Here is an 18,893-nt window from a genome sequence, read left to right on the forward strand (position 1 = left end):
TTTCATCACTTGTTTTTTAGGTATTCCAATAACTGTACCACCTCCAGGTAAAACCTTTTTTCATGTTTTCTCCATCGTTGTTAATAAACATGAAATTTCACGCATGTAGTTAACAGGAGTGACAGTGGTGATGTGGTTAGCATATGGAATAGGCTATTGAGATTTCCAGGTCCTATTTTCAGCTCTGCCTTTGCTTCATTCCAGTCCTGATTCAGAAAACAACATTTAGTTTTCTTTTACCACTTGTCTTACCCATTGATATAGCAACAACCATTCTATAGGCGAAAGGAATCTGTTAAAATCATCACCAAACTAATTCATAAAAATCTTGAAGAAACAGATTAGTAGGAAATAAATACTATAATTCTATTAAGAACAAGTCTTCTCACACTAACAATTTTCTTCTGTAACAAAGTGACTGACTTGGTAAACTTGAAGAAATAGATATAATCTTATCTTTACCTTACTGTAGATTCTTATTTTTATCCCACTGGCATATTCCTCTATATACTGGGATAATATGGTCTCAACCACACAACTATTGTATGGGTATTCAACTGGTTGGATAGTTGTATTCACAGTGACTATCATTTGATCAGTGTTGGAAGAATATGATATACAGGGTTTGGTCCTTGACCCAGAGTTGTTGGTGGTCTTTTTTCTTTTTTCAAAAAAAATTTTCGTCAGTGGCCTTGATAATGGGAGCAATGAGCTTGTTTGTTAAGTTTATTTAAAAGTCAAAAAGAGTGGAACATATGGGAGAATAAGCAGTACTTTGAAGGATGGAACTAAATTTCAAATTGACCTTGATAAATGGAAGAATCAATAATAGACTGAGAATGAAGTTTAGTAAGAGTAAGTGCCAAATATTACACAGGTATATGGATAGAGAATGATTGACTGTATGAGTATGGCAGAATATTTATCATAGTGGATAACAAGGAATACATAAATCATTGGTGTGTCATGGTAGTTTTTAAAAGCAGTATCAAAGCATATATAAATAAAAATTATGAATTCCATTATATTCAGCATTTTCAGAGCCCTTACTTTATTAATTATGGATCCTCAAACTGAGATAGAGGAAAAAAGGACATGGTGACTTGAGAAAATTTGGAGAGCCACAAAAAAATGTTTAAAATAGTCATTCAAAGAAAGGTTAAAAGAACTGAGATCTCTTGACCTGTAAAAGAAGGGTGAGGAGAGCCTTAATAATAATCTTTACATATATGAAGGGTAATTAGAGAGAAAATAACTGCTTTTACCCTGTCTCCATTAAGGATAGTCTAAGAGGAATTGATCTAAAAGTAACATGAGGAATTTAATTAATATATAACATTTTCTGACAATGGGGTTTTTTAAAAATTGGGGTGGGTTTCTATATAGAAAGTTAAGGAACCTCATTTTTAGGAAGTCTTTAAAAAGTTTTCTTTCTTTGAAATGGTGTAATATAGTTCTATCTGAAATTGGGAATTTAGACTAGTTGAGCACTCAAGGCCCTTTTAGTCTTGTGATTTTTAAGTTTTTCATTTAGGTACTGTAAATAACTAAGATTAAAGCTATTCCATGAGTACATAATGGTGCAGATTTCTTTATAGACTAAATTAAAAGCTACACTAAGTGCTTTGCCTTTTTTTTTTTAAATAAATTAGTTCCTTGGGATTGTGCTATCAGCTTTAAGTGCTTTAGATCTTTGCTGGTAATATATTTATAAACTAAGACTTCTAAAGTAAATTCTGATATGTCTATGCCTATTTTCAAAGTGGTAAATATTTCTTTGCTTATGTTTTATCTAAAATATCAGAACAATAATAGATGTCTGGTGTAAAATAGGGTTTTTATGTTTTATATATGGGAAAGGTAAGGCATTGAAATTGACTTTGTCAGACTAATAAAATGGGCTATGTGTGGTGCTGAAAATAAGACCGGGTCTCCTGACTCCCAATTAGTGCTTTATGTTCTAGACAAGACTACTTTATAAAATGTTAGAGGTGCCTTTTTTTTTTTTTAATTCAGGGGTTCTTTTGCTGTCCAGCACAGACAATAGAAGAATATTTGTTTCCAGAAAAATTGAGTAATATTCAATAACTTGATTTTAACGCCTTCCATTATATGTGGACACCTAATTAATTTTTTTTTTATTTTATGATTGAATACAGGTTTTCCTCCTCCCCCAGGAGCTCCTCCTCCATCTCTTATACCAACAATAGAAAGGTAATGCAGAATAGATGGTATAAACTACTAGTTGATGACTAGTGACCATTGGCAGATTGGGATTTTTAGCAAAACCTTTTTACATATTGGAAATTGATTTTTAAATATATTATCTTACCTAAAATAATTAGTTTGCTTCATGTACAAATACTTAGCAATAAGTCTGATACATTTACTTGAATGAGCTAGACCTATAATCACACCAAATTTATCCCAGAAAACACAAGGGATATTATTGTTATTAAAATGTAACATGTAATAATTTCTTGTTGAACTTAACAAGTATATCATTATGGTTTTCTTGGTTCCTGATTTAGTATTATTATTACTGTAATCTATGCCTAGTGGGAGTGTGGAGGAAGCATTAGCATAGACTGAACCATGAGAAAGGCACTGGCCTAGTTTATAGCTACAATCCTGTACTTGACAAAAAGAGAGACTTATCAGGGAAAAGCAAGCATAAATGGAGATGCTACTATTCTATCCTTCCCTGTCTTTAATGATTCCTTAACAAGCAATGGGTCTCCTAACTATTCCCTGAAGCAGGAGATAGATAATTAGAAATTCTCTGGAGGGAATAAGTACTCTTAGTTTGGAAAGGTTCTAGAAATAAAGCAGCATAGTGGATAGCTGAGTTGTTTGGGCCCTAGTTCTAATTTCCTACAGCAATATGGCAGCTGGATGCCAAGGAACCCAACATTAAGAAACAGAACTATATCCAGTGGTAAAATTGTATCAACCAATTTGTTTTAAGTCCTGTTGAGCAAAAACTATACCTCTGTGGACTATAATGAATTAGATATGTTTTCATACTTAATCACCAATTGAGAACCATTTAATTAACTTGGCTAAAAAACAGAAAACTTCTGGGCCGGCTAGGTGGCACAGTGAATAGAGCACCAGCTTTGGAGTCAGGAGGACCTGAGTTCAAATGTGGCCTCAGACACTTAGCACAAAAACTAGCCGTGTGACTTTGGGCAACTAACTTAACCCCAATTGCCCTCTAAAAAGCAAAAAACTTTTGCTTTATGCAAATTAATGATAAATATTTCATTAATACAGGTTTTTATTGACCTATCCTTCAACTTCCAGTTTTTAAATTGGAGAAGGATATCTAGTTCATCACACTAGTATATATCATTGTCAGTTGTAGGTTGGGGACAGTAGGGAAGGAGAGATAAGAGGTTAGTGCTAGTTTTAAATTATTAGACCCAGGGAGGCCGGGTGGTGCAGTGAGTAAGAGTGCTGGCCCCAGAGTCGGGAGACCTGGGATCAATTCCGGCCCCAGATACTTGGCACCCACACAGAAATAACTGGTCATGTAACCTTGAGCAAGTTACTTAACTCTGATTACTTTAAAATAAATTATTAGACCCTTATTTTCAGGTACTCAGAACCAAAGACTAGCTGCTTTCGTGATCTGTGCTGGTGGATATGCTAATTTGGTGTGATAGAATTATGTACTGAAGGATTTTTTTGCCCTTAAATGATAACTCTTTTATATAAAATGTTTCTGAGAAAAGAATGTGACTTAGGGAAAATGCAGAGTAAAATATGAGGTGTGGGGGAAATCATTATAAATTAGAAATCTCAATTATGAATATATAAATAAACATTTTTTAATTTGTTGAAAGAAATATTTTCCTAGTTAGGAGATTCTCCCTTAGCAAGGCATTTTAGGGTAGTGGATAGATAACATGATGGATTTAGAATCAGAAAGACCTGATTCAAACCCAGCCCCTGGCACTTATTGGGTTTATGATTCTGGATAAATCACTTGACCACTCTCAGTCTCAGTTTTCTTATCTGGAAAATAAGGGAGTTGGACTAGATGACTTCTAACACCTCTTCCAGCTCTAAATTTTTTGACCTAAAAACTCAGTTAAACTGCTAGCCATTGAACCAGTGGAGTCAACTGTATTATATATGGTTTTTGGCTAAAAGTATGTTTTAAAAATAGATATATAAAGAATAGCTTTGTGTATTTATGTATTTTAATATTTAGCAGCCCATGTGTTTTCAGTGAGATTGTCATTGAAAATTTAAAAAAAATAAATTTGTAACAGTAAACCCTTGTGTTAAATATTTCCAATAAATACTTTATGTTAGAATTCTATTGTTTCTTTTAGTTTTCCCTTATATCTTCTTACCTTTAATGCAAAGCTAGTGAAACTAAAAAATTAGTATGAATGTATTGGAATTAATAATAAAGTATTTTTTCCTAATAGTGGGCATTCTTCTGGATATGATAGTCGTTCTGCTCGTGCATTTCCATATGGCAATGGTAAGTTTATTAGTTTCCTAAGATATAATTAGAACTGTTAAAACACTTAAATATGTCATAAAAACTAAAAAAGCTTCTATTATTTAAGACTATATTATACAAAGTGATGAAAAGAACATAGAACTATAAAGAAAATTTATTTACGTGGTTATCTAGCATGTTATATAGTAAAATGCTTCTAATCTAAGCATAATATGTCTATGGTTCCTACTAAATGGGCAAATAGTATTTGGGATACAGTTATCAACCACTTTGTATAAATAAAGCATGGTATCACTAATTATTTAATTTTGGTAAAAAGTCAACTAAAAACACCTATATTATATAGGTAAAGTTTGTGAAGGGTAGTATAGTATGTAATGTGACTTAATAAATCAAAAAAGGAAATGTTGGACCAAGATTGTAGAGGGCTATAAGTGCCATCCTGAGTTTGTATTTTAGTCAGTTGGTATGCATTGATTAAATGCCTGCTGTATGCCAGGCACTGTGATAAACTCTGGGGATACCAGGACAGGCATCATTTCTGTCCTCAAGGAACTCACAGTCTAATAGGGAGACAACAAGCAGACAATTATTAACAAACAAGCTCTATATAGGATAACTAGTAAATAACAGAGGGAAAGCTTAATAAAGAGGGGTTGGGAAAGACTTCTGTAGAAGATGAGATTTTAGTTGAGACTTAAAGGAAGTCAGGAGATGAGAAGGGAGATTCTCTCTGCCAAAAGAAGGACAACCAGAGAAAATGCCAAGAGCTGGGAGATAGAACAGCAAAGAAACCAGTATCTCTGCTTCTAAGAGTACATGGTGGTTGGGAGTAAGGTGTAAGAAGTTGAAAATCACTCAAGTGGCTGAATGGACAATGGATTGGAATGGGAAGAGATTTGAGTCAAATGAAGCCCCCATGTTCTCTCACAATAGCTCAGGTGTGAAGTGGTGAGTGAGGGCCTGCATTGGAGTGGTGGCAGTATCAGAGGAGAGGAGGAGCCATTTCAAGAGAGATTGCAGAGGTGAAATTGGTAGGCCTTGGCAACAGATTGAATGTTGGCAGATGAGGAAGGGAGGAATCTAGGATGACTCTTAGGTTGCAAGTCTGAGAGACTTGGGAGGATGGTGTTGCCCTCTACAGTAATTGGGAAGGTATGGGAGGGTTTGGGAGAAAGAGGAGTTCTGGGGATCCTGCATCCTAGTCCTAAAGCCGGGGTTCTGTGAACTTGCTTTTTAAAAACAATTTTGATAATCATATTTCAATATATTTAGTTTCATTTGTAATCCACTGCATTTTATTTTATGAATTTAGCAACATTATTCTGAGAAGGGGACTATAGATTTCAATAGTCTGCCAGAGGAGAGTCCATCACACACACGCATGCACACATGCATGTGCACACAAACAGATTAAGAATTTCTAATCCTTAGGTCTTGTCAGAACTAACTGCTGAAGGTTTTTGACCAGGAAAAATGACATGGTCATACTTATGCTTTATGATGATTATTTTAGTATTGTGTGAATATTAGATGTAGGGGAAAGAAGTTGGAAGCAGGAGTGCCTATTGAGTCTCTAGCAATCAGTAATGTTGAGATGCTGAAATGGAGTGGTTATCATTTGAATGGAGAGAAGACAATGAATGAGAGATGTTTTGAAGATAGATTCAGTGGCATATTTTTAGATTTAGACTCTCTGTATGCCTGAGTTTATTTTGTTTGTGTAAATGTCAACAATCTATAAATCACGAAATTAAAGTTAAATGCAATGGTTGTCAAAATCCCAAATTATTCAAGTATGTATCCTTGACCATGAACATTAAACAACAAAAGTAGAAAGAAATAACATGCTCTCAGTTTCAGTCACTTCTCAACAGTTTTGCTTAACCTTTTAGAAATGTGCTTTGTGAGGGGGTTGTCTGTGTGTTGGAGTGTGTCAAAACAGTAATAAAAGTGAATTGTTGAAAGGAGAGGCAGCATGTCACAAATACTGCCTGACACTCTGCCTCAAAAGCTTCCTTAATCTCTCAGTGATCCTAGTCAGTTCTCTAAGGTACAACAGGTGTAAATGTGCATTGTTAAAGAGAATTTGTTCACCAAGAATTCCCCGTACTAATTAAATCATAGCTCTGGTCCCCCAACATGTAGTATAACCATCCTGCTTATAAATGTGTATTCTACCTTGCCTTTTTATTTTAGGCAGTGATTTATGTGGTGTTTCCACCATGTATTTGGTAACCTACAAATAAAAGCCCTCAATAGAGGATTCAGTGGCCTTTTTCCTCATTCGTTGCCAACACCCAGGGAATTAGGTGATAGAGCAGAGAAGTTCAGAACCCATGGATTTAGAGTGTAATGGCCATTCCCTGTTTTTTACTTTCTCAGTGATAGTCTTCCCTATGTTATTTTTACTGAGTATTAGAATCTCTTGACATTGAACTGCACATAGAACAGGTAGTAACTAAATTGATTCAGTGGGATTACTCATTCACGTTGAGTTTGATTTTCAAATCCCAGATTTGCTTCTATGACTCTACCTTCTTTTTTGCTCTTCTTCACCTTGAGCTTCTGCTCTCCAAAACTGATCTCCTGGCCTTCAGCTCCCATGATCTCTAGAATAACAGTATTTTATGTCGGGGCCTTAAATTCATCCATATAATGCATGTAAAAATGTCTGACATTATAGTTGTTTGGACATTGACTCAACTGTGTCACTTGGACTCTGACAACAATCTTTTGTTCATACAAGCCTTTCCATTTTTTTGGCTTCAAAGATTACTTCTAGGGGCAGGTAGGTAGTGTAGTGAATAGAGTACAGGCCCTGGAGTCAGGAGGACCTGAGTTCAAATTTGGCCTCAGACACTTACCAGTTACTGGCTATGTGACCTTGGGCAAGTTGCTTAACCCCAGTTGCCCTACAAAAAAAAATTGAATGGCTGAAAAATTATCTGGAGACCTGTTGTTTGGCGGGGGCGGGGGGTGGAGTTCTTTGTATGTATTTATTCATTCATTCATTTATTTATTTGTAGTTTTCAACATTGACTTTTATAAGATTTTGAGTTCCAAATTTTTCCTCCCCTCTCCCCAAGACAGCATGCAATCTGATATCGGCTATAGATGTACAATCATATTAAACATTTCCACATTTGTGATGTTGTGAAAGAAGAATCAGAACAAAAGGGGTAAAACCGCAAAAAAAGAAAGTAGTGTGCTTTGAACTGCATTCAGACTCCATAGTTCTTTCTCTGGATGTGAATAGCACATTCCATCTTGAGTCTTTTGGAATTGTCTTAGACTTAGATCATGGTATTGCAGAGAAGAGCTGATTCTATCAGAGTTGGTTGTTGCACAGTTATTGTGGTACAGTGTTCTACTGATTTGGTTCACTTCACTCTGCATCAGTTTGTATAGATTTTTCTAGGTTTTTCTGAAATCCACCTGCTTATCATTTCTTATAGAACAATAGTATATTGCATTACATTCATGTACCACAACATGTTCAGCCATTCCCCATTTGATAGGCATCCCCTCAATTTCTACTTCTTTGCCATCACAAACGGAGCTGCTATAAATATTTTTGTATGTGTGGGTCCTTTTCCATTTTTATGCTTTCTTTGGGATACAGGCCTAGTAGTGATATTGCTGGATCAAAAAGTATGCACAGTTTTATAGCCCTTTGGGCATAATTGCAAATTGTTTTCTAGAATAGTTGGATCAATTCACAATTCCACCAACAATGCATTAATGTTCCAGTTTTCCCACATCTTCTCCAACATTTATCATTTTCCTTTTTTGTCACATTAGCCACTCTGATAGGTGTGAGGTGGTACCTCAGAGTAGTTTTACTTTAATGTTTCTCAAATCAGTAGTGCTTCAGAGGATTTTTTCATATGACTATAGATAGCTTTAGTTTCTTTCTCTGAAAACTACCTGTTCACATCCTTTGACCATTTCTCAATTGGGAAATTATTTGTATTCTTATAGATTTCCCTCAGTTCTCTATATATATTTTAGAAATGAAGCCTTTGTAAGAGACACTGGCTATAAAACTTATTTCCCAGTTTTGTGCTTCTAATCTTGGTTGCATTGGCTTTGTTTGTGCAAAAACTTTTTAATTTAATGTAATCGAAATTATCCATTTTGCATTTCATACTGTTCTCTGTCTTTTGTTTGGTCATAAATTATTCCCTTCCCCATAGAACTAACAGGTAAGCTATTCCTTGCTTTCCTAATTTGCTTATGGTGTCACCCTTTATGTCTAAATTAGGTACCCATTTTGACCTTAACTTGGTATACAGTCTAAGATACTGATCTATGCCCAGTTTCTGCCATACTATATTCTAGTTTTCCCATCAATTTGTGTCAAATAGTAAGTTTTTATCCCAGAATCTGGAGGCTTTGGGTTTATCAAACAGATTACTACAGTCATTGACTGCTGTGTCTTGTGTACCTAATCCATTCCTTAACCAGTAGTTTTGTTGATTGTTGCTTTATAATACAGTTTTAGATCTCATATGGCTAGGCTACCTTCCCTTTCTTTTCTTTCTATTAATTCCCTTGATATTCTGGACCTTTTGTTCTTCCAAATGAATTTTGTTACTTTTTCTACCTTTATAAAATAATTTTTTGGTAGTTTGATTGTTATGGCACTAAATAAATAAATTTATTTAGATAGAATTGTTACTTTTATTATATTAGTGCAGTGTACCTACTGATATTACATATATATATGATACTGATATTCTGGGATACAAGCCTAGTAGTAATATTGCTTAATCCAAAGGTATGCACAGTTTATGCACAGATACTGATATATATTACACATATATATGATACTAATATTCTTCCAACTATTTAGATGTAATTAAGTGGTGTTTTGCTTAAAATTTTTTGAGAACTTGGCCAAAAAGTCTACCTAATCTAAAAAAAAAATCACTCCTCTTGGTTAATTCTTACTATGAATTATAACTAGATACAGTACAGATTTATTTCTTTAACAGCATATGCAAGCTGTCTGTTATGTAACAGTATTCAGTTAACTTGTTAGCAAACAGCTATAACCATCTGCTTTGGAGTTTAGAATTAGATTTTAATCTTCCTTGGCCCAATTCTGTAAATATTTGTAATTTGTGTGAAAATATAGGTAACCTGTATCTTTGTGTGTGTGTGTACATACACACACACATATCATGTTGTCTGTGACCATTAGTTGTTATAAATGAAATTGGTTATCTATAGCTGAAAGAATCATCATTAAAAGTATTTATGTCTAGATCTACATTGGCCTAAACTATTTCAATTAAAGGTAATTTCCTTTAAGGATATTGAAGTTTTTTTCATAACCTGATTGAAAAAATTAAACTAATACCTGAAAAAGCAGTTTTGCTGACTTAAAATAGAGAACTTTAAGAATAGTTGTGTGTCCTGGGCTCAGACACTCAGCACCACACCCAGAAATAAATGGCTGTGTAACCTTGAACAAGTTACTTAACCCCGATTGCTTTAAAAAAAAAAAAAAAGAATAGTTGTGTGACAAAATTTTAAATGGAGATAAGGAAGTGAGAGAAAGTCACAGAGGAATTTTTTTAAATAAAAGCCATCAGCACAGGAAAGTGAAAATAACACCAAAGTGCATTCAGGAGTCAGATCAGATTCTTAGCAAATAGAATGATCAAGTTAATTACATGTTCTAACTTATTTACGGAATAGTCATTGGCATTCTTCTCTTCTAGGTGTATTCAGTATTATGTACATTTTCATTTCAAAATGAATCTTTCTATTTGTATGCTTTTGAATTTTGTTTTGGTTATGTTTTTGCTAATATTTAACTGAAAAGATTTAATGTGTTTTTTGAAATACCTTAAATTCTGTGATCGCACCGTTTTAATTAAAGTTGTTAATAAAACATTCCCATTTTTAAGAAGGGAGATGTGAATATTATGCAATGGCATTTTCTTGACTTTTGATTGGTATCAGCTTTTTAGAGCTCAGTAATAATAACCTGGGCTGTTATATAAAGCCAGTAGACATAAGAGTAATAGTTCAGGAGTTTTATTATACGTCAGAGTAGACAAGTCTCTGTATAATAACAAAGCTTCTCACATGAATTCTAGCAAACACACATTTTGTTTTGTTTTTCCTCTATGCAAAAGGTGTCCTGCTATCAGGTAGTGTCCTGCTTCAGTATGTTAAAGATCCATGATTTCATCAATCCTACTGCTCCCTCCACATCACAGAACACTATACCCAATATCTTTGGTGGTTGCTATGTCTGAAAAATCAGTCATACTATAGCCAACTTGGTGATGCATCTCTTCATACCCAGAAAGACTGAATCTTAAGATGACAAATTACAGTTCAAGTTCCTCATTTTGTAAATGAGGATAGTGAAATAGATTGTTCCTTTTCCAGGTCCTCATAGTTAAGAAGTGGAGGTGCTGAAATTTTAATCCAGTTCTTCTGATTGCAAATCTAGTGTTCTTTCCACTAAGATATCCCCGCTGCTTTGAGAACTTTCATAGATATCTATGAAATAGGTAGTCCATAGACCATCATTTAGTCTATAGAACCTCCTTCAGTTGCTGTCAGCACAGCTTCTGTTTCCTCCTAAGAATGAGAAGGCAGAAGTATATTAGATTTATTGGGAGAGAAGAAAAGAGGAGTGTATAAATTTTCTCTAAAGATAACATCTTATCTCAGTTGTTTAGGGGGCTATCACGGACTTCTCAAAACCACGGTGTGTTAATAGAATTCATTAATATAAGTAATTACATAAGTTATGAGAGCTATATAAAAGTGATCTGCAACATTGAATACATCCACTAGTAGTTTAAATGCGAATTTACTGAGTTCTTTTTAAAGAAAGTTCCCAAAATGAAATCTTAAAAATTTTTAATCACTGTTTAAATGCCCTTCATGAGGATCTTTATTTTTAGAGATTATAGTTATTATTATCTTTCTACAGGCTTGCAAAGCACTTTATTTACAACAAATAACCTTGTGAGATGCATTTTGTAAACATTACTATCACAACTTTACAGAAAAGGAAACTGAGATTCAGAGATGTTGTAAAGTATTATCAGACAGCTATTGAGTGTCAAAGCTGGAATTTTAACCCCCTATCTTCTGATTCCAGTTTTAGTATTCTTCCCACTACATTTTTCTATTTCTGGTAAAAATAAACTAAAGCATCATAAGATTTAGTTAACTAATTTTTTTTTTCTGTATTCATCTGTTAAAATAAAAGGGGAAGTATCAGCAAAACAACATGTTATTATGAATAGTTTCCAAAAAATTTAGCAGTAGAATCCATAATAGTGTCAAGAATGTTTATCCCATCCATTTGAACACTACAAGTGAAAAGTGACTTTTTAAAATGTTGGTCTTTATGTGCACTGAGTGGTCATAGATTGATTACCCAAGAAAGTTTAAAATGTTCTGCTAAAATCAGAATTTGAAGTTTTAGAAAAAATTATGTATTTTATAAGTATAAAAATCCCAAAATATTTTGGTGAATTCTGAGTCAACTAAGAAATCTAATTCCTTGGCCATTACAATTAAGCAAAGTTTTTCTGCAAATAGCAAAAGACGCAAAACATTTCTATTAAATAAATTTTCCCAACTGTTTAATTTGTTCTTTATATTAATAATTTAATTTTAAATTGTATTAAAGTTATTGTTAATTTTCTCAACTACATTAGAGCATGTGAAGAGAAAAGGAAGAGGCCAGCTGGCTTTTGTGCAAAGATTTTAGAAGTTTTTGAATCGAGTAAAACACTTTTATTTATACACTTTAAAAAATTCAGATGGGGTGGAGACAAGATGGCAGCATAGAAGCAGGAAAATTCCTTGTGTTCCCCCTATAACCACCTCATATACCTATAAAAAATGACTCTAAACAAACTTTAGGGCTAGAGAACCCACAAAATGACAGAGAGAAACAAATCTCCTACTGAAAGTAGCCCTGTAGGGAAGGTCCATTGCAGCGCACTGGGAGCAGAGCCTCACCCCATGTGAGCCCAGGTTTTTAGCCCCAGGGCGGCCACAGCCAGCCGCTACTGGAGGGACTTCTGGAGAGTGCATCGCCAGTAGCTGTGATGGTTTCCAGAATTATCAACTGATAAATGCCAAAGACAAAGTGACAGGTCAGTATAGACTTTGAGAACAGGGAATCTGAAAGTGTGGCCTGGCCTCTGCCCCCCACCCTCACCCCCCCCCCCCCCCCCCCAGACGGAGAAGTGACTGAGGCATGGTGGCTGCCATGTGGCTGCTTCAGAACTCCTGGCTTGCAGATTGTAGGGGGACCAAGACCAGGGTAATAGCTCTTGCTTTAACCTGCTTGGAACTGGATCACTGTCTAGGGTGGAGGTCCTGGGGTGCATGACCAGTGTGCCATAGCATGTGGAGGCTTCAGAAAGGTCACCCAACTAATAGCTCTGGCAACTTGGGACAAAGCTTTCCTCTCTGGAAGCAGTTCTACTGTGGCAAAAAGCTCAAAATTCAAGTAATTGAGTGACAATATGAGAAAGCAAAGGAAGCAAAGCAAGCACAGCAATCCAACTTTAGAATTTTTTGGGGGGGATGAAAGAGATCAAAGCATGGAACAGGAGGAAGATAGCAAAGTCAGAACTCCGGCACCAGAAGCTTGCAATAAAAGAATAAGCTGCTTACGGGCCATAGAGGAGCTTAAGAAGGATTTTGAAAAACAAATAAGAGAAGTGGAGGGAAAGTTGGGAAGAGAAATGAGAATGATGCAAGAAAATTATAAAAAGAGAGTCAGCAACCTGACTGAAGAAAATAATACCTTAAAAATAAACTAACTCAAATGGCAAAAGAGGCTCAAAAAGCCAGCGAGGAGAATACCTTAAAAATCTGAAATTGCCAGATGGAAAAAGAATCTCAAAAATTCACTGAAGAGAATGATTCCTTCAGAATTAGATTGGAGCAAATGGAAGCTAGTGACTTTATGAGAAATCAAGATACTATTAAACAGATCCAAACAAATGAAAAAAATTAGAAGGCAGTGTGAAATATCTTATTGGAAAAACCACTGACCTGGAAAATAGATCCAAGAGAGATAATTTAAAAATTATTGGACTACCTGAAAACCATGATCAGAAAAAGAACCTAGAAATCATCCTCCAGGAAGTTCTCAAAGAAAACTAACCTGATGTTTTAGAACCAGAGGGCAAAATAGAGGTTGAAAGAATCCACCGATCATCTCCTGACAAAGATCCCAAAAAGTAAACTCCTAGGAGTATTATAGCCAGGTTCCAAAATTCCCAGATCAAGGAGAGAATATTGCAAGCAGCCAGGAAAAAGCAATCTGAATATTGTGGAAACACAATCAGGATAACACAGGATCTGGCAGCTTCTACACTGAGGGATCAAAGGGCCTGGAATATGATATTCTGGATTAAAACCAAAAATCACCTACCCAGCAAAACTGAGTATCATGTTTCAGGGGAAAATATGGTCATTCAATGAAATAGAGGATTTTCAAGCATTCTTGATGAAAAAACCAGAGTTGAATAGAAAATTTGACATTCAGATACAAGAAGCATGAGAAGGTAAACAGAAAAGAAATCATAAGGAACATATCAAAATTGAACTACTTACATTCCTACATGGAAAAACGATCATTGTAACTTATGAAACTTCTCGGTATGAGAATAGTTGAAGGGAATATAAATGTATTAATATATGTATACATATATAGGTCTATATAGGACCTATATGGGCACATGAATACATATGTGAGTGTGTGTATATATGTACAGGTATACATAGAGGGCACAGAACTAATTTATTACAGGGAGGGATGATACTTAAAAGATGAAATTGAGAGGTGAGAGGAATATAATGAGAGGAGATGGGGAGAGACAGAATGGGGTAAACTTTATCTCATATAGAAGAGGCAAGGGAAAACTTGTTACAATGGAGGGGAGGAACAGGAAGGCAAAAGGGAATGGGTCAACCTTATTCTCATTGAATTTGGCTTAGGGAGGGAATGATATACACAGTAAATTAGGGTATCACCCTACAGGAGAGTAGGAGGAAGGAGATGAGAGGAGGGATGATGGAAGCGAGGGCAGGCTGGGGCGGGGGGAGGGAAGTTGGAAGCACCCACTTTTGAAACAGGACAGGATCAAAGTAGAGAATAGAACAAGTGGGGGTTGGGATAAGAGGGAGTCTTTTATAATATATCCACTGTGGAAACGTTTTGCGCAGCTACACATGTACAACCTATATGGAATTGCTTATCTACCCAGTAAGGGTGGGTGATGAGGGAGGAAGGGGAAGAATATGGAATTCAAAGTTTTAAAATCCAATGTTTAATATATATATATATTTATGTATATATGTGTTTTGTGTGTGTGTGTATATATATATATGTATATATATGTGTGTTTTACATGAAACTGGGAAATAAGATATATAGACACTGGGGTATAGAGATCCATCTTGCCCTACTGGAAAGTCGGAGGGGAGATGGGAGAGGATATAGGAGAGAGCAGATTTGGGGGGGGGGGGAATACAGTGGGATAGCTGTTTAGGGGTGGTGGGTAGGGGAAAGATGGAGAAAATTTGTAACTCAAAATCTTGTGTAAATGAATGATGGAAATTTAAAATAAACATAAAATAAATTTTAAAAATTCAAACACACTTAGAGAACAACTGAAAGGTTAAAAAGGTTTTTTGTTTTTGTTTTATTGGCTTGGTAATTTCCTTGGTACTTTTAGTACCAGTACTTAATTTTTAAGTACCAGTATTTCACTTTAATTTTAAAAATTATCCTCTGCTGTTTTTTAGAATATATGATATATAATTTTAGAGTGGTTCTGATAATCTAATTCATTTACATTAAATTTCTCCAAAATTTAAATTCATAAAAGAGCAAATGAATAATTTTCTTAAATATTGTTCCTAATCTAAAACAATTAAGCCTTGGGTTCACAGGCCAAGCCTAAAATTCAGGAACTAAATGATTTTCAGCTTTCCTGGGAAAAAAAAAACAACCACAAAAGCAGTGAAAGGTAATGATGTGATTTTTTTTTTTAGGACATTGCTTTCCAGCTCAGGTTCCATAGGGATATATTCTACAAAAGAATCCTGGACATTATGCAGAGTGAATAAAAGCCCTAGTGGCCTGCATTGCCTCCTCCTGACCTGTTTATCTCCTTCAGACTTTAACTGACTTGGAATAGGTATGATGGTAGCTGAGGGAACTTGACTTCCTGTTTCTCCATGAATCAAGTGGTAATCTTTAGTGCTTCTGATTTCTCTCAAAGCTATCATCATAATAAATCCAGCTTATACTCTTGGGTAAGATTGTCCTGAAAATACTTGGTTGTCTGGTGAGCTTGTAGTAAAGAGGAAATGAGGGAACTCGTGAAAACAAAAGGTATGTGTATAAAACTTTTTTAAAAATCAAGATAAAAATTAGGGGAAATCATTGTCCTTGTAGTTTTACTAAAGTACCAGTTATGATATAAATAAATACAGGCTATCCTTCATTTGCCAAATCTTGCCATTTCTCCCTCAGACTCTTTCTTTCTACTCTCCCAGGTGGTACAGAGGCTCTCATTACTACCTCTCATCTAGATTTTTGCAGTAGTCTCTTAATTGATTCCCCTGCCTCAAATCTCTTCCTAATTAAGGCCATCCTCAGATTTTTCTGTGCTATTCCCCTACTTAATTAATTCTGTTGGCTCTCCATCACTTTGAGGATAAAATATAAACTATTTTATTTGCCTTTTAAAGCCTTTCACAATCTGATTCTAACCAACAACTTCATTGTACTTTATTCTCCTCCATAACTCACCCACCCCCACATTGCATCCCCTGCTCTTCAATACAACTAAACTGTTTTTTGCTCTTCATATACCACACTCCATTGATTATCCAAATGTTTTCACTCTGACTTCCCCACCCCTTGTAATTTACTGCCTCACATCTGCCTTATAGCATCCCTCATTCCTTCAAATTGCCCTCAAGTATAACATTCTACATGAAACCTTTCCTGATTCTCCCACCTGCAAATAACTCCATGCTTTACCACTTTGTATATAGGAAGACATGATTTGATAAAGAAATTTCACAAAATTTCATCATGAAAATGAAACACTTGTTGAATGATGGAGAGATCAAGTGTGATTACCTTCATATGTGGCTGAGGTAGAAAGAAAAGGTGGGAGTTGAGAAAGTCAGCAAAAACATGTATAAAGTCCCTTAGTATAATAATCGATATCAGAATGGCAAAGAAAACAGAACCAGATACTAAACTCCTTTAAGAAAGGAGTAAGTGGGGTGGCTAGGTGGCGCAGTGAATAGAGCACAGGCCCTGGAGTCAGGAGGACCTGAGTTCAAATGTGGCCTCAGACACTTAACACAAAAACTAGCCATGTGACCTTGGACAAGTCACTTAACCTCAATTGCGCTCCAAAAAAAAAGAAGAAAGGAGTGAGCATGTTCTGGGACCTAGTTGACAACTGCTTCCATGATTATTATATATGGTAATATATCTTGATAGAGTAAACCTTAAAAGGAGTAGAGGCCTTGCTGAGTAATGGTGGCAGAAGTAGGGTCTAGAAATGACAAGAACTTGGGTAAGGAGTATATTGACTTCCTCTCCTGGCCCAGCATGTTGTGGGAGCATGAGATAAGGTCAAACCACTACTGGAAAAGATGGCTAGGGATTTAATGTCTTCTTGGGAGGTGAAATTTCTAGTGAGATCCAGAAGTGAGAGGAGGAGGTCTAAGATGAATGAAAATTCATTGATAATTGAATAGGTATTTCAGAGAGTGGTAGAATATGTGAGCAGAGTGAATCAGAAGATGGGATGAGAAAATGGGAAAGTGGCAGAGGAGGGAGGTGGTTTTCACTTAAGTAACTGAAGATTCTGTTTCCCTGGAATTGAAATGTTTTAAATAGGTAGGCATTAACATGTCTAGAATTGGAGAGCTAAACCAGATTGCTTTTGGCATTTGTTGCTGTGATTCTAATTTCTCCGTATGTAATAGTTATATTCACATCTCATATTCTGAACTTAATCATATTTTATCAGTGAATGAATAAGCATTAGTAAACACTTCGAAGCTAATGGGGAGGCAATACGTAGGAGGTTTTCAGCTGCAAGTCAGATGGAAAAATCCTCTCTTCTTTTCTGACATAGTAAGAACTTGCTTTTCGATGTTTAGGCCAGAAGCAGGGGGAATGGGGAGGGGCATGGAGGTGGAGGGCTGCTGTTCCTGTGACTCTGGGGCTCTGGGGACTACAAGGAGGTGATAGAATGGTGGTAGTAGTTATTTCCTCTAGTATATCCTCCTGTGTCTTCCGTTGGCTACCTTGCGGCTTCACCTATTGCCTATTCTTTTGATGGCATTTGGTGTTGATGGTAGTGTTTTGGGCAGGCTTTTTGATTCACTGCTGGCCTGGGAGGCTCTACTGTTCTGGGTTTTGGGGGGGTTACCTACCTGTTATTGGCAGTAGGTTGTGGTAGCGATAGTAGACCCTCTCTCCTTAATCCTTCAATGATGCCTTGGGGGGATGGGGTGGAAAGGATGAATTTATTATTCATTTGTCAGAGCAAATAATATATCGAAATTTATATACAATCTTATGTAAGTTTTTGTTGTTATTTCATGTTTTGCTCGATAACTACTGTTTATATATTTAAGCAAATGCAAAAACACGATGTGATTTCATAAAATTAGTTTTAGAGATGCTAAAGCTCAAAATTCTGAGAAGAGTCAAAAAAAAATAGGACTGTTGGTTGAAGTTGATGGTATCAATGATATATGGAATCAGATTTAGAGCTGGAAGAAACTTTAGAGGTCATCAGGCCCAGCTTCTTCATTTTATAGATGAAGAAACTGAAAGCTTGAGTGACTTGTCCTTTGCAACACAGCAAAAGTATCTGAGGAAGGATTCAAACCCAAACCTTCCCAACTCCCAAGTCCAGTGTTACATTCACTTAGATTACAACACTAAGCCAGGGCTGGGGAACCCGCAGCCTTGAGACCTCTTGTGGTCCTTCCTTTGACTGAATCCAAAGTTCACAGAAGAAATCCATTGTTTTGATTGGCCTCAGCCCCAGGTTCCCCACTCTTACACTAAGCAGAACTACTTGGTTTTATTTTCCTTCCATTTTACCTGTCAAGGATAACAATCATTGAACTGAAAAGGAGAAAAGAACGTGGTGAATGGAAAGTTGATAACTAAAAAGAGTAGAGTTCTGCTGCCACCTGTTCGGCTTCGAGTTATCAGCCATGTCCCAGCAACCTCTAATTGTATATATACCCCAAGTTCGATTTTTTATCTTCCTGATTTTCTCTCCATTTCTTTCATTTATCTTACCAGCTTTCACGAGTTCATTATCTTCTCTCATCAGGCGACTCCCAATTCTCTGTA

General features: G+C 35.8%; 1 protein-coding gene across 10 annotated transcripts in view; it reads left to right on the forward strand.

The window, feature by feature from the left end:
* The window catches only part of FIP1L1 (factor interacting with PAPOLA and CPSF1), a 99,322-nt gene that overhangs the window by 58,930 nt on the left and 21,499 nt on the right, over positions 1-18,893 (forward strand). For 4 of the 10 annotated variants that reach the window (XM_069105232.1, XM_069105237.1, XM_069105235.1 and 1 more), the window contains 3 exons: positions 21-47; positions 2,160-2,214; positions 4,443-4,498. The exons of 1 other annotated variant lie outside the window; for it this stretch is intronic. In XM_069105232.1, the coding sequence (XP_068961333.1) occupies positions 21-47; positions 2,160-2,214; positions 4,443-4,498 (138 nt within the window). The remainder of the gene's footprint in view (positions 1-20; positions 48-2,159; positions 2,215-4,442; positions 4,499-18,893) is intronic. 5 more of the 10 variants (XM_069105234.1, XM_069105238.1, XM_069105236.1 and 2 more) reach the window with 2 other exon arrangements.

Source organism: Petaurus breviceps, unplaced genomic scaffold (genome assembly GCF_028583685.1).
Source record: "Petaurus breviceps papuanus isolate PSGF00001 unplaced genomic scaffold, PetGlider_PUasm1.0 76, whole genome shotgun sequence".
NCBI lineage: Eukaryota > Metazoa > Chordata > Mammalia > Diprotodontia > Petauridae > Petaurus > Petaurus breviceps.